Source organism: Perognathus longimembris, chromosome 12, assembly GCF_023159225.1.
Source record: "Perognathus longimembris pacificus isolate PPM17 chromosome 12, ASM2315922v1, whole genome shotgun sequence".
Classification (NCBI taxonomy): Eukaryota; Metazoa; Chordata; class Mammalia; order Rodentia; family Heteromyidae; genus Perognathus; species Perognathus longimembris.
The window spans coordinates 15,158,014-15,170,625 of record NC_063172.1 but is presented as its reverse complement, the minus strand read 5'-3'; the positions used below and the strand labels follow the sequence as shown (position 1 = coordinate 15,170,625).

Sequence of the window (12,612 nt, the reverse complement as noted above, 5' to 3'; positions counted from 1 at the left end):
TTAGCAGCAAGCTAGGCATCAGTGGCTTATGTCTGTACTCCTAGCTACTCAGGAGGCTGAAATCACAATTGTGTTTTTAAGTTAGCAGGGACAGAAAAATCTAGGGACTCTTAATCTCCAAATAACCAGCCAAAAGCTGAAAGCAGAGACGGCTCAAGAGTAGAGCAGTAGCCAGGAGTGAGATAGTGAGCCAGGAATGAGATAGTGAGGCCTTGAGTTCATGAGTTCAAACCCTTGGACCCAGTGAATTTTAGGAAAGTTATTTACCAATTTTTGTTCCTTCTAAAATATTTTCATGTTTCCTTCGTTTGAACAGATGGTGGGAAAACTCTAACGTATTTCAACTATGACCGCAGTGGGGATTTTCAAACTGTTACTTTTGAAGGGCCCGAAATTAGGAAAATTTTCCATGGAAGCTTTCACAAGGTGAGTAATGTATATATTCATATGCATTCTACGTGAATATATATGATTCATACATATCGTTTTCACTCTATTTCTACTGAGAAAATAAGCATATATGTATTTAGTGCAATAGAGCATTGGATCTCAAATTTTGAATGGAATAAGAAGTACTCCCTAGGACTTGCAAACGATGTCCAGAGATTCTGATAGGTAGGCTCTGTGAGAGAGCCCTGAACTGTGTATTTCTAGTGGACATGCAGGAGATATTGACGGATTTGGTCCTGATTCTCCCATACAGGAACAATGTACTAAACAGTAGTATATTAATAAGCAGACTATGGCTTATTTGTTATATTTGGTGTGACGCTCAAAGGATTGCTAGTCTGCCTGACCACAAGAGAAGATTGCATTTGCAACTGATTGTGAAGGCATAAGCAGCCGAATCATTTTAAAATGTGAAGATAGATATAATTGATTATATGTATATGTATATATGTATAAAGGACAACCTATCACTGTTATCATCAAAGTTACTGTAGGAAAATTTTCTTTTTTTTCTTAGAAAAAATTTCTGTAAAACTTAACTTCACTTGTTATTATTGTAATAACTTGGCTCTTGTAATTGAATTCTGTTCCTTAAAGTTCATTTCTCAGAAACCTGAGAGTGGACATACTTCCTTCCATCTTCTATTGGTTCCTTTGTACTTGATGAATGTCCACTGATATCTGCAGGATGAGAAAAGAGCTCTCTGGTGGTACACGGGAGCCTTTCTCCCCCAAATTGGGCCTTCCTGCCTTGTTAAAGAGAGGAGATATTGCACCTTAGCTTCTTCACCTTAGCTTCTCTCTTCATGGATTTACTATGTAGTTAAGTCCATTTCATTTATGAACTATTGATTTCTGTGGATAGGAATGTCATCATTTCATATCAGCTAAGTAACTAAGAAACAGTGCATAAGAAAACTGATTTTGGGCTGGGGAGATAGCCTAGTGGCAAGAGTGCCTGCCTCGGATACACGAGGCCCTAGGTTCGATTCCCCAGCACCACATATGCAGAAAACGGCCAGAAGCGGCGCTGTGGCTCAAGTGGCAGAGTGCTGGCCTTGAGCGGGAAGAAGCCAGGGACGGTGCTCGGGCCCTGAGTCCAAGGCCCAGGACTGGCCAAAAAAAAAAAAAAAAAGACAACTGATTTTTTTCATTTCTGATAGGATTGCACTACCAAAAGTAAAAGGATCTGAAAACCATTTGCGATATAAGGGGAGATTTACTAGGGCAAAGCCCCATTCGCAGCTCCTTTGACTTTACCTCACTTACCTCTTCTGATTCTTTTCTTGGTTATGAATAGTCTGAGGCAAAGCAGTCAAGAAAATTTATGGGGAGATGAAAGCATTTGCAACTGCATGAGTGTTACAAGAAGCCCTGTCATTTTAGCTTGTAATTCTCATTCCAAAGAACTCTATATGAGTCCTGGGTGGATATTAAACTTTACCAGTAGTCCAAACTGTATTTAAACAAGTAAGGTTCACTCATCATTGGCTTTAAAATGATAAACCTTCAAGTTTTTACAGTTGTATGAAGAAAGACTTATCTCTAGTTTAAGTTTTAATAAAAACCAAAGGCCAAACAAAGACCAAAAGATGGCATCATAGATGAAAATGTGCTTACAAGCCTTGGAATTATATGATCTTGGACACAGTGTGGTTAACCAACACATCTAAAATATACTTACTTAATCCTGTCATCTAATGCTATCACCAGCTTTCCCAAATCTTCAAAAAGAATTGATGGACTCCTAAAAAAGTGTTCTCCATGTACTTGAGATGGTAGCTTAAGAGAACTTAACCATACATTAAATCAAAAGGTTTTATTTCATTGTGGTCTAGAGTTACCTGACGGCATTCTCCCTTCCTCTAGCATTCCTGTAACTTTTAAGATATTATTGTATAATTGCAAGACTAGTATTAAAAGTAATCAGCCAGGTACCCAGGGCTCATGCCTATAATCTTATTACCCATGAGTCTGAGATCTGAGAATTGTGGCCTGAAGCTGGCCATGGCAGGAAAGTCCATGAGACTCTTAGCTCCAGTTAGCCACCAAAAAGTCAGAGTGGAGCTTTTGAGTGGCAGAGCATTAGCCTTGAGGATTAAAAAAAAAAAGAATCATTGCAGTTATTTTTAAAGAATGGTTTTAACGAAATAAAAAGCATTACATAAATAAAAGCAGAGATGACACTTGAGTGTTAAACAGTCATGGAGGTAGTAGCAAATGTAGCAAAAACAGATGGTGACATTATTCTTCGTTATACTTGTTAAGGATGAATCATACAAGTATTTGAGTTTGCTTGGTACTTCTCCTGCATCTTTCCTTCTAAAATGTTCTCTCTTTTACCCAGCTACATGTTGTTGTCAGCAAGACTTTGGCCAAAGTGGTTATTGACTGCAAGCAAGTGGGTGAGAAGGCAATAAATGCGTCAGCCAACATCACTGTGGATGGTGTAGAAGTACTTGGGAGGATGGTTAGATCGAGAGGACCTACTGGGAACTCTGCACCCGTAAGTGCATAATCAAGTGAAGCTGTTGTGTCATAGGAAAAACATCTTTAAATATAAGCATATTTAGCTATTTTAAGGGAAAAGGTTTGGCAAAAGGAGGGATGGATGGATGGATGGGTGGGTGGGTAGGTGGGTGGATGAATAGACTATAGACTTGTTAAAACACATATTCCCAAAGCTCCTGGAAGTAGATTTCTGCTACAGTCTAGGAAGAATGCTTCAGAAACGAGGCTAGTTTATGAAATCATTAAAAATTTTAACAGTATAGCATGTATCCCATGGTTTTTGGCTTAAGTGGTTTGTGACTAGGAATCAGAACAGGTGATGAATCTCATTTATATAAGAAAATACAATTTTGTACAAAATATCTTAGTATTGTATCTAATAAGTGACATAAAGCCTTTAATTTAGGTTAGATTTGGACATTTTGCCATCACACACTTTTACCCTTTAACATTAATTACCATTCTAAGATAATAAAGTTTTCATCATACAGAATGGAATTTAAGTCTGGGAGACTGCCAATTGGCTGAGAAATCACATTCTTTTCACTTATTACCCACAGAAAAAGGATAGCATATACAGGTTTTGTTTTAACATCAGACATTCACAGCTAATTAGTATCCTTCTACAACTTGAATCATTCTATAATTAGTGAGGCATTTTATTCTCTAAAAATGTCAACTCTTCTAAACACTGATAATATTGAACTAATATTTTTGTATTTCACTGTTATACATCTTGAGAATTAACTAGTTAAGTGGAACTTTAGAAAGTCTTTTTCAAATCTGGTGCTAAACTTGTATAGAGAAAATTTTATATAGTCTCATATAAATAAGATTAAAATGGAGGCATGCTACTTGAAACAAGGCACTAGCTTTCCATCACCTTCCAATGGGCTCTTCAACAAGCGTAGTCCTGCTTTACAGGCTATTCACATCATATACCAGTAAACAATTTCACAATGGTAACATGATTTACTTTGGGACAGTATGCTTTCTTTTAAAATAAGTTTGGGCATTTTTCTTTGTGCTACTTCTGTTTCCAATGTCAATGTAGAATTCATTGGCATAACTCTCAAATCTTGGCTCCTTTTGCTCAACATTCTAGTTTTTCATTGAACTACTGTAATACTTTTTATTTATGCATTAAGACCTTGAGAGGCAGACAGATATGTGTTAATAGTTTAACACTTAGGTTTTCTACTTTGCTTTGCAGACTGAGGGGTTAGACATATAGGAAGAGAACATAAAAACTGTAGAAAATTCTCTTATTTTTAACTATGGTAAGGGATCTTCTAGAATGTGTACATGGTGTTGAGAATTATTTCCTCTTACAGCATGCTGTTTTATGCTGATTGTAAGAATGCAGAATAAGCCAACTAAGAGTATCATGTGTGTATAGATGGAGGTGTAGATGCTTGGAAATATGAATAGATGGATTCTAAGAAAGAGAAAGAATTAGAGATAGAATACCCATGTCATCTACTACTAATACTCAGACTTTCTTAATTTTAGAGGAAATATAAGATAGTACCTCTCCATCCTCCATCCAATTTTTATAGACAATTAGTAGGTGTTTGAAATTTGATTGTTTATTATATATAATAATATGATATTCTATGTGGAACACATGTGTGTTGTTCTTTTATATGTCTGAATTTCATTTCTCTAGCAAGAATATAAATTTCCTAAAATAGTAAGGCCTGGTCTACTTTTTGTCCCTATATGATAGTAGCTAATGAAGTCCTATGAACACACTGTATGTCATGACTGTATTCTCAATATATAACGAATGAAATAGCAAAGAATTGGTTTTTTGCTTTTTTGGGTTTTTTTTTTTGGCCAGTCCTGGGGCTTGGACTCAGGGCCTGAGCACTGTCCCTGGCTTCTTCTTGCTCGAGGCTAGCGCTCTACCACTTGAGCCACAGCGCCACTTCTGGCCATTTTCTGTATATGTGGTGCTGGGGAATCGAACCCAGGGCCTCATGTATAGGAGGCAAGCACTCTTGCCACTAGGCCATATCCCCAGCCCGAAGAATTGGTTTTTGAAAGCAGACTTACCTGATGATAAATCTTTACTTTTGGTTATAGAAGAACCAGTAATAATCAGAATGCACTTGGTAGTGACTTCCAGCTAGTAATAGACAAAGGGGAGTTTATAGAAGTTGATAATTAAAGCATTCTTTATAAGGCTAGTTGAAAAAAATGCCATGTTTATTGGAACTGTGAAGTCAACAAAGAATTATTGAGTAGATTCTAGTCTGCCTACTTATCAAAGAATTTGATTATGTTGAAATGGATGATTGTAGGTTAGAACTCAAGAATGTAATTGAACTCCCAGATTTGTTTCTTTGAGATATTACTTGATTGTTTCAGTACAAGGTAAGAGATGCCTTGGTATTCACTTTTCAATACAGAAATTTATTAATTGTGATATACATTTGTACTTCAATCACCAGCCAAAGGGAATGTGTAATGTGCAAATTCCAGAGGATTCCATGAGAAATTATTATAGGAGACAATATTATCTTGTAGGTCATCATTTGTTCCCAGTTCAGCAATGATTTAACAAATACCAGATGGTAGGAAAGACTTCATTTTTTAAGAATAATATGGTTCTTTTTCAACAATAATGATGGATAGATTCATGAAATTAGGAATTCAGTAACTACTGTATAGAAACCACTTTTATTCTGAATAAAAACAATTCTGCCTAGCAAAGAAAGATTTTGTAGACAGCAATATTCCCTAATGGGACTAAACTAACAAGTGGGCTTAATTTAGCTGTCAAAACACACATGGAAAGAAATCTAACTGTGCTTCTCCTTTCCAATCTATTTTTTTTGGGGGGGTTGGTCTTGGGGCTTGAACTCTGGACCTGTGCACTGTCCTGGAGCAAGTCAGCTCAAGGCTAGCACTCTGCCATTTGAGCCACAGCACCACATCTGGCCTTTTCTGTTTATATGGTACTGAGGAATCAAACCCAGGGCCTCATGCATGCTGGGCAAGCACTCTACCACCAAGCCACATTCCCAGCCTCCCAATCTATTTTCTTTTTTTTTTCAAATTTTTATTATCAAACTGATGTACAGAGAGGTTACAGTTTCATACATTAGGCATTGGATTCATTTCTTGTACTGTTTGTTACCTTGTCCCTCATACCCCCTCCCCCCTCCCCCTTACCCTTTCCCCCGCTGAGGTGTTCAGTTCACTTAGACCAAACAGTTTTGCAAGTATTGCTTTTGTAGTTGTTTGTCTTTTTTTACCCTGTGTCTCTCAATTTTGGTATTCCCTTTCAATTTCCTAGTTCCAATACCAGTATACACGGTTTCCAATATACTCAGATAAGATTACAGAGATAGTGTAGGTACAACCACAGGAAGGTGATAAAAGAACATCATCAATCAATCTATTTTCTTAAGAGAGTTTTCTACATTTTCTGATACTTGTAGTAATAGGACCAGAAAAAATTTTGATCTCTTGGTATAGGATGTTTGTCTTTTGGAGAGAAATTAACATTAATTGGGCAAACAATCAGGTACTTTATATGCATGATATATATGCGTATATATTTGATTTCTATATATGATATTTAACATTGCAATGTGTCTTTTTTCAGTGCATTCTTTATTTGGGTAGTCAAATTTTGAAAGGAAAATATTCTTTTACTGCTTATCTGTAAATTTCACCTGATGCAGCAGTACTATACTTGTTCCACAAATTACTTTATAATTTCCAGACAGCTAACTCAAGCTGTGGGATTTTAATAGAATTAAAAATATATCACAATGTATTTTAATCACATATTGACACTGAAATGATGACATATTATTCAAATTACATACATGAAGAGAATTGAGGGAGGCACAGTCATTTAAATAGGAAATGGAAGAGTCAGGATTGTAAGCCAATTCTGCTGATTTAAATAACCTTGTTCTTCTTATGTTATAACAAGGCTTGTATAGAGAAGCAGGCTTTTTTTTCTAGGAGCATTAATTTAATCCTCTAATCACTATAGAAAAAAGTATTTATATTGTTAGTATAAATAGAGAAACAGAAACTGAGATATGGAAAAGTTAGGAAAGTGAGACAAGTACCTGTTTCTGACTTCTACACAACCACCTCCATCTTTGTTCCACTGATTCCCTTGAACGTAAGGCAGAGAAGCAAGTCCAGTCTGTAGCAGTGACCGTGTGCTCTACCTGCTCATTGACAGCTTCAAAAGAGTCATCATTATTTAATCTGCAACCTTGAAAGTGCATGTGGTCAACACCTGCCCCCCAGTGTGTCTACATTTAAGCATGTTGGCTTCTACCAACAAGAAGACCAATTGCTGACTTTCATTTCTCAACTTCATTATAACCTCCTTATAGCCTGAAATTCAATAAATTGATGGAGAAGAAGTACAACCACCCATCTCAATAGCTAAAAGTTAGCTGAAAGTGCTAAGCACTTGGTTTGTAATGGGTTCAATAAAAGCTAGACTCCAAATAAAAAGCAGAAGATGGCTTAGGTTTTGGTACTCTGGCTATAGAATCTTATGCCTTGAAGCCCCTCTGTTTATAGACGTAGATGCAAAACTGGACTCCAAGTTGTGAAGTCGGTTATATCATGTTAGAGGAAAACAAACAAACAAAACTCTAGAGGACAAAATTTGGTACTGAGCAGAAAGTGGAGCCAGGAATACATTTTAATTCCCATTCATAGATCCAAATGACTCAACTGACGGAAAATATTTTAATTTTATTTTCATGTTAACGTTTGACCCCAAATGACTTGGCTTTTGTGCTACACCCAGACAAAATGTCTAGTAATGAAAAATGAGCATTTGTAATTGGCTAAGTATTCCCTTGGAAACTATTACAAAAAAATGAAAGGAAGTAGGAGGTTATATGTCCTCACTTTTCTCCTCTCCCTTTCTTACCACTCCCTCCCTCTCTCCCACCCTCCCCCTCTCCCTCCCCCTCTTCTTCCTCCTCTCCTTTCTTCTTTCCCTTCCCATCTCTTTCATCACACACACACACACACACACACACACACACACATACATACGTCTTTAGTAATGTTCCATTAGTTACACATGAAAAAGTCATAAAAAATCATAAAAATTAAAGGCATCTGTATTAAAGGCAGCTTTTGTATTAGTTGCTTGAAGTATGATATATTTTGAGCCACATTATCTTGCATTTTAAAGCACTCCAATGCACATTTTGACATACCATTTCTGTACTGTGCCTCCATTGCTTTGGGGACAAAAGCCAGAGGCTTTTAGTTTCATTTCAGTTCTTAAATAAGTCTTCAATAATGTGCCTTGGAAAAGAAGTTCCTAAATACAAGCTGAGGAATGTAAGCTATTAGAAATACAAAACAATTATGAATAATTTCTTTTGTATCCAAAGAAAAAGCTGTTGATTTCCTCAGACTTGCAAAAGAAAAGACAACCCACATAGTAGCATTCCTCACGTGATGATATTGGCTTCCTCATGCTTAGTAGGCATTTAACCCCTAAAATAAACACATTGAGCTCATAAGAATCCCAGTAACTCTCTAAGTCTGAAGCCTGGCAAAGGTTTGTATGTAGACCTTCTGCTGCCATAGGTGACTGGGTGGGAAATGTTTATTTCTAAAACTTTGAGAAAACCTGATATATATTTGGTTTATTGAGAGGCCATTTCTTTAAGTAAACCTTTCCATTCACCAAATATTTTTACATTGAGAGTTCTGTTAAGAAATGGAAATTTTCATAATGAATGAATGCTTTGCAGATGTAATTATCAAATGCTATTACAATGGGAACTCTTTAAGAAATGTTTCCCAGAAGAAACAAAATTGTGAAGTTAGATTGAGTTATCCTTATTTTAACATTACACCAAAGACCCACTTGTTTGAAATAAACCACATATGGTTTAAAACAGTTATTTGTGCTCATCAAACCCCAACTGGAACTGAACTTTTAATGTGTAGCTCAGTTATTTAAACATTTCTATCCTCAGTACTATGGTACAGAAAGGATACTGTTGCTATACCCTACAGTGCAGATCTGAGGAGTAAATAGTATGCCCTTAGTGCTTAGAATACTGGCACACAGTAGATTTTCAGCAAATCAATGTTTGCTACTATTATTAGCTGATATTTTTCTTCATCCAAACACTAAACAGACACTACTGTAGAAAGAAACAAGTATTTCTGCCTTCAGTCCTATCATTTTCATTGTGATTCTCCTTTCTTTGGCTTTTGTGTTCCATGGAGACTTCCGACTTTAAAAATCAGTTAGGAAATGGTTGGGCATAGAACATTAAAATATTTATTTTTTAATAGTTTTCCAGGTCTTTCAATTTCCTTACAAATGGTGCCATATCTTTTGTTCTGATGGATGAATAGAATTCCATTGCGTGTATGTACCACATTTTCTTGATCCATTCAATCATAAGGGGTATCTAGGCTGATTCCATATTTTGACTGTGGTAAATAATACCGTAATGAGCATGGTTGTGCTGGTAGCTTTAGTGTACAGCCTTGTTAAAGTTCTATTGGATAAATGCCCAGGAGTGAGATTTCTGGGTCACAGTGTAATTCTATGTTTAGGTTTTTGAGGAGTGATTGAAAAAGATTACATTCCCACCAACAGTGTAGTAGGGTTCCCTTTTGGCCACATCCACATCAGCATTTGTTATTGTTAGTTTTCTTGATAATGGCCATTATAATGATGAGGTAGAATGTCAATGTTATTTTGATTTGTATTTCCTTTATGGCCAGAAGTGCAGAACATGTCTTCATGTGTCTATTGGCCATTTTTACTTCTTTTGAGAACTCTCTCTTTAAATCATTAGCCCATTTATTAATTGGTTTGTTTCTTTGAGGATTTTTTTTTTTTTTTCTGGCCAGTCCTGGGCCTTGGACTCAGGGCCTGAGCACTGTCCCTGGCTTCTTTTTGCTCAAGGCTAGCACTCTGCCACTTGAGCCACAGCGCCACTTCTGGACGTTTTCTGTATATGTGGTGCTGGGGAATCGAACCCAGGGCCTCATGTATACGAGGCAAGCTCTCTTGCCACTAGGCCATATCCCCAGCCCTATTTTTTGACGGTTTAATTTTTTTAGCTCTAAGTATATTTTGGATATTAGGCCCTTGTCTGATGTATAGCTGGCGAAAATCTTCTCCCTATTAAATTCAGTAAACTAGACCCAAAGAAACACAAGTTGCATAGTTTCTGTCAGTCGTGGTAGCTAGAATGTGCCTAGGAATCTATAAGCAAACACAATAGGTGGTATGAATTAACTGAAGTACAATAGATCCTGTGGAGAGCTCCAATAATACAATTCTTTAGAAAGACTTAGTCAGAGCCAAACCAAATAAGTACCAGGAAATGGGTACTTGCGAGAGGGGAGGATGGGGCCAAGAGGAGAGTGTTAGAAGAATGAAGGGGGAAGAGGGGGAGAATGCAGGCAAGAACTCATTGTATACACCACAGAATGGAGAAAAAGAAGGAAAGGGGTGGGTTGAAAGGAGGTGAAGATGTTGAAGGGCTGACCCAGCTCAAGATAGGTAGTATACATAAACTACTTTGTTAAATGACAAAAAATAAATAAATACATAACCTAAGAGCTAAAAAATGTAAGAGAAGGAGTGGGGTTGGGAGGGGGTGGGTGAGAATGTTGAAAGAGGCAACATCGATCAAGATGGACTGTATTTATAAACTGCTTTGTTGAATGGCAGCTCCTTTGTACAACTATTTAAAGATAATAAAAATATTAACAGAAGAATTAGAAAAGATTTACTTTTTAGGGCCATCATGTTCCAGGAGTTGTTCTAAATATCTCCTCTGCCAGCTGCTGGTGGCTCATGCCTGTCTGTAATCCTAGCTATTCAGGAGGCTGAGATCTGATGATGGTTATGGGGTTCGAGGGAGGAGATTCCACGTCCTTCCAAGAGTCACCACTCAGATTAAAAAGATGAATTTATTGGGGAAGCAAAAAGCTAACTGACTGGCCAGGGACGCAGCCCAGACTTGGGGGCTGAAACCTCGATCGTGAAAAAGAAGGCTGACTGGCCAAGGACACAGTGCAGACTGTGACCCAGAGAGGCCCTCAAGTTGGGGTTATAAATGCAAACACCACATGGTCAAGCCTGGCCACACACAGCCTGGCCAATGAGGTTGCAGAGAAACTGCACAGTCATGCCAGGTCACACGCAGGTGGCCAATGGAGTTACAACTTGCCACACAGTATCTGTTTGAACTAGCCTATCATTGTGGCCCAAATTGGGGTGCTTGGTAAACAAGTGTTCGCAGGGTCCCTCACAAAGCAAGCGAATGTGCTTACTCATGGGGGGGGCACTATTGTTAACCTTGAAAGTTTCATAACGCAGGTGGTCAAGCAGTTTCTTATTACAGAGAGGGAGATCTTCCCTGGATTCCAAGCAGACAGGGCGGGGGGCCCTCAATCCTGAAGCTCAGGGGCGGGGGAGATCTTAGTGAAGATGGAGTCAGCTTCTGCTCTCTTTAACTAATCTGAGATGGAGTCAGTCTGACTCCTCTCAACAATGATCACAGTTTAAAGCCAGATGGGACAGGCAAAACATACAGACTCTTACAGCCAATTAACCAACCAAATGCCTGAAATGAAAGTGTGGCTCAATTGCTAGAGTTCTTACCCTTGAGCAAAAAGCTCCATGTAGGATAACAAACAAACTAACAAATAAATATTTTCTCCACACCAACTCAGAATAGCTATTACAGGTTAAGTATTCTTTATCTAAAATACATGGAACTGGAAGAGTTCGGGATTTGGGATTTTCTTTTAAGTTTTTGAAATCTTTGAGTATGCTGGGAATGAGATCTAAGTCTAGATGCTTGATTTATTTTGTTTCACATATGCCTTATACACAACACCAGAGTAATTTTAGCCAATATCTTTAGTGTGTCTTACCTTTTGAATGTGATCTAGCTCTATCAGTTCAGGAGTAGAATTTTGTACCAACCTCAGAAAATTGCAAATGGATACTCAACCTGTCCCACTATACTAGTTTTACAGGTGAGGGAACTGCAAATCCAAGACAGGAAATAGGTTGTTAAACAGTCTCAGCAGAGCCACTCAGACACTCCCCTTGTACCTAGAGGTTTAGCTTCATAGTACCTTATGCCTGTCTCTCTTGAAATATGTGAGTTATTCTTACATTCAAAACTCAGCCGTAGTATCCCTTTTAAAATGTTTTTAAAATTAAAATTTGTATGTTTTTATTGGCCACAGTTATGTTGTATGTTTGCCCTGTCATGGCTCAAGTGTAACACCCTGGGGACTGGAGATTTCCCAAGCGGAAGCACTTGAGCAACAGCATATTGGATGTGTATACTCGAGGTGCTTTGACTCAGGGGTCTGTTTACCAAACCCGAGCATTGTTGTATTGACTGGATAGAATCAATTTTCTCATGTAATCAAGAAAATAAGGTGCGTTGACTCCAAGGTCTGTCTTACAAAACTCGAGCATTGTTTCATTGATTGGTTGGAATGAATATTTGCAGGAAGGCACATGGTTGCTTCTATGCATGATGACAAAAAAAAGGCCTGATTTCATTTTCTTTATAGTCAAAAGAAGTTTTTCTGTGATCCTGCATGTGCTTTTAGTAGCCCTTTTCAACAGTATATGTGCCGGAGTAT

The 12,612-nt window shown here is 37.7% G+C and overlaps 1 protein-coding gene across 5 annotated transcripts in view; it reads left to right on the top strand.

Annotated features, from left to right (window-relative positions):
* The window catches only part of Col14a1 (collagen type XIV alpha 1 chain), a 176,445-nt gene that overhangs the window by 111,645 nt on the left and 52,188 nt on the right, over nt 1–12,612 (top strand). For all 5 annotated transcript variants that reach the window (XM_048358765.1, XM_048358762.1, XM_048358764.1 and 2 more), the window contains exons 33-34: nt 317–426; nt 2,798–2,956. In XM_048358765.1, the coding sequence (XP_048214722.1) occupies nt 317–426; nt 2,798–2,956 (269 nt within the window). The remainder of the gene's footprint in view (nt 1–316; nt 427–2,797; nt 2,957–12,612) is intronic.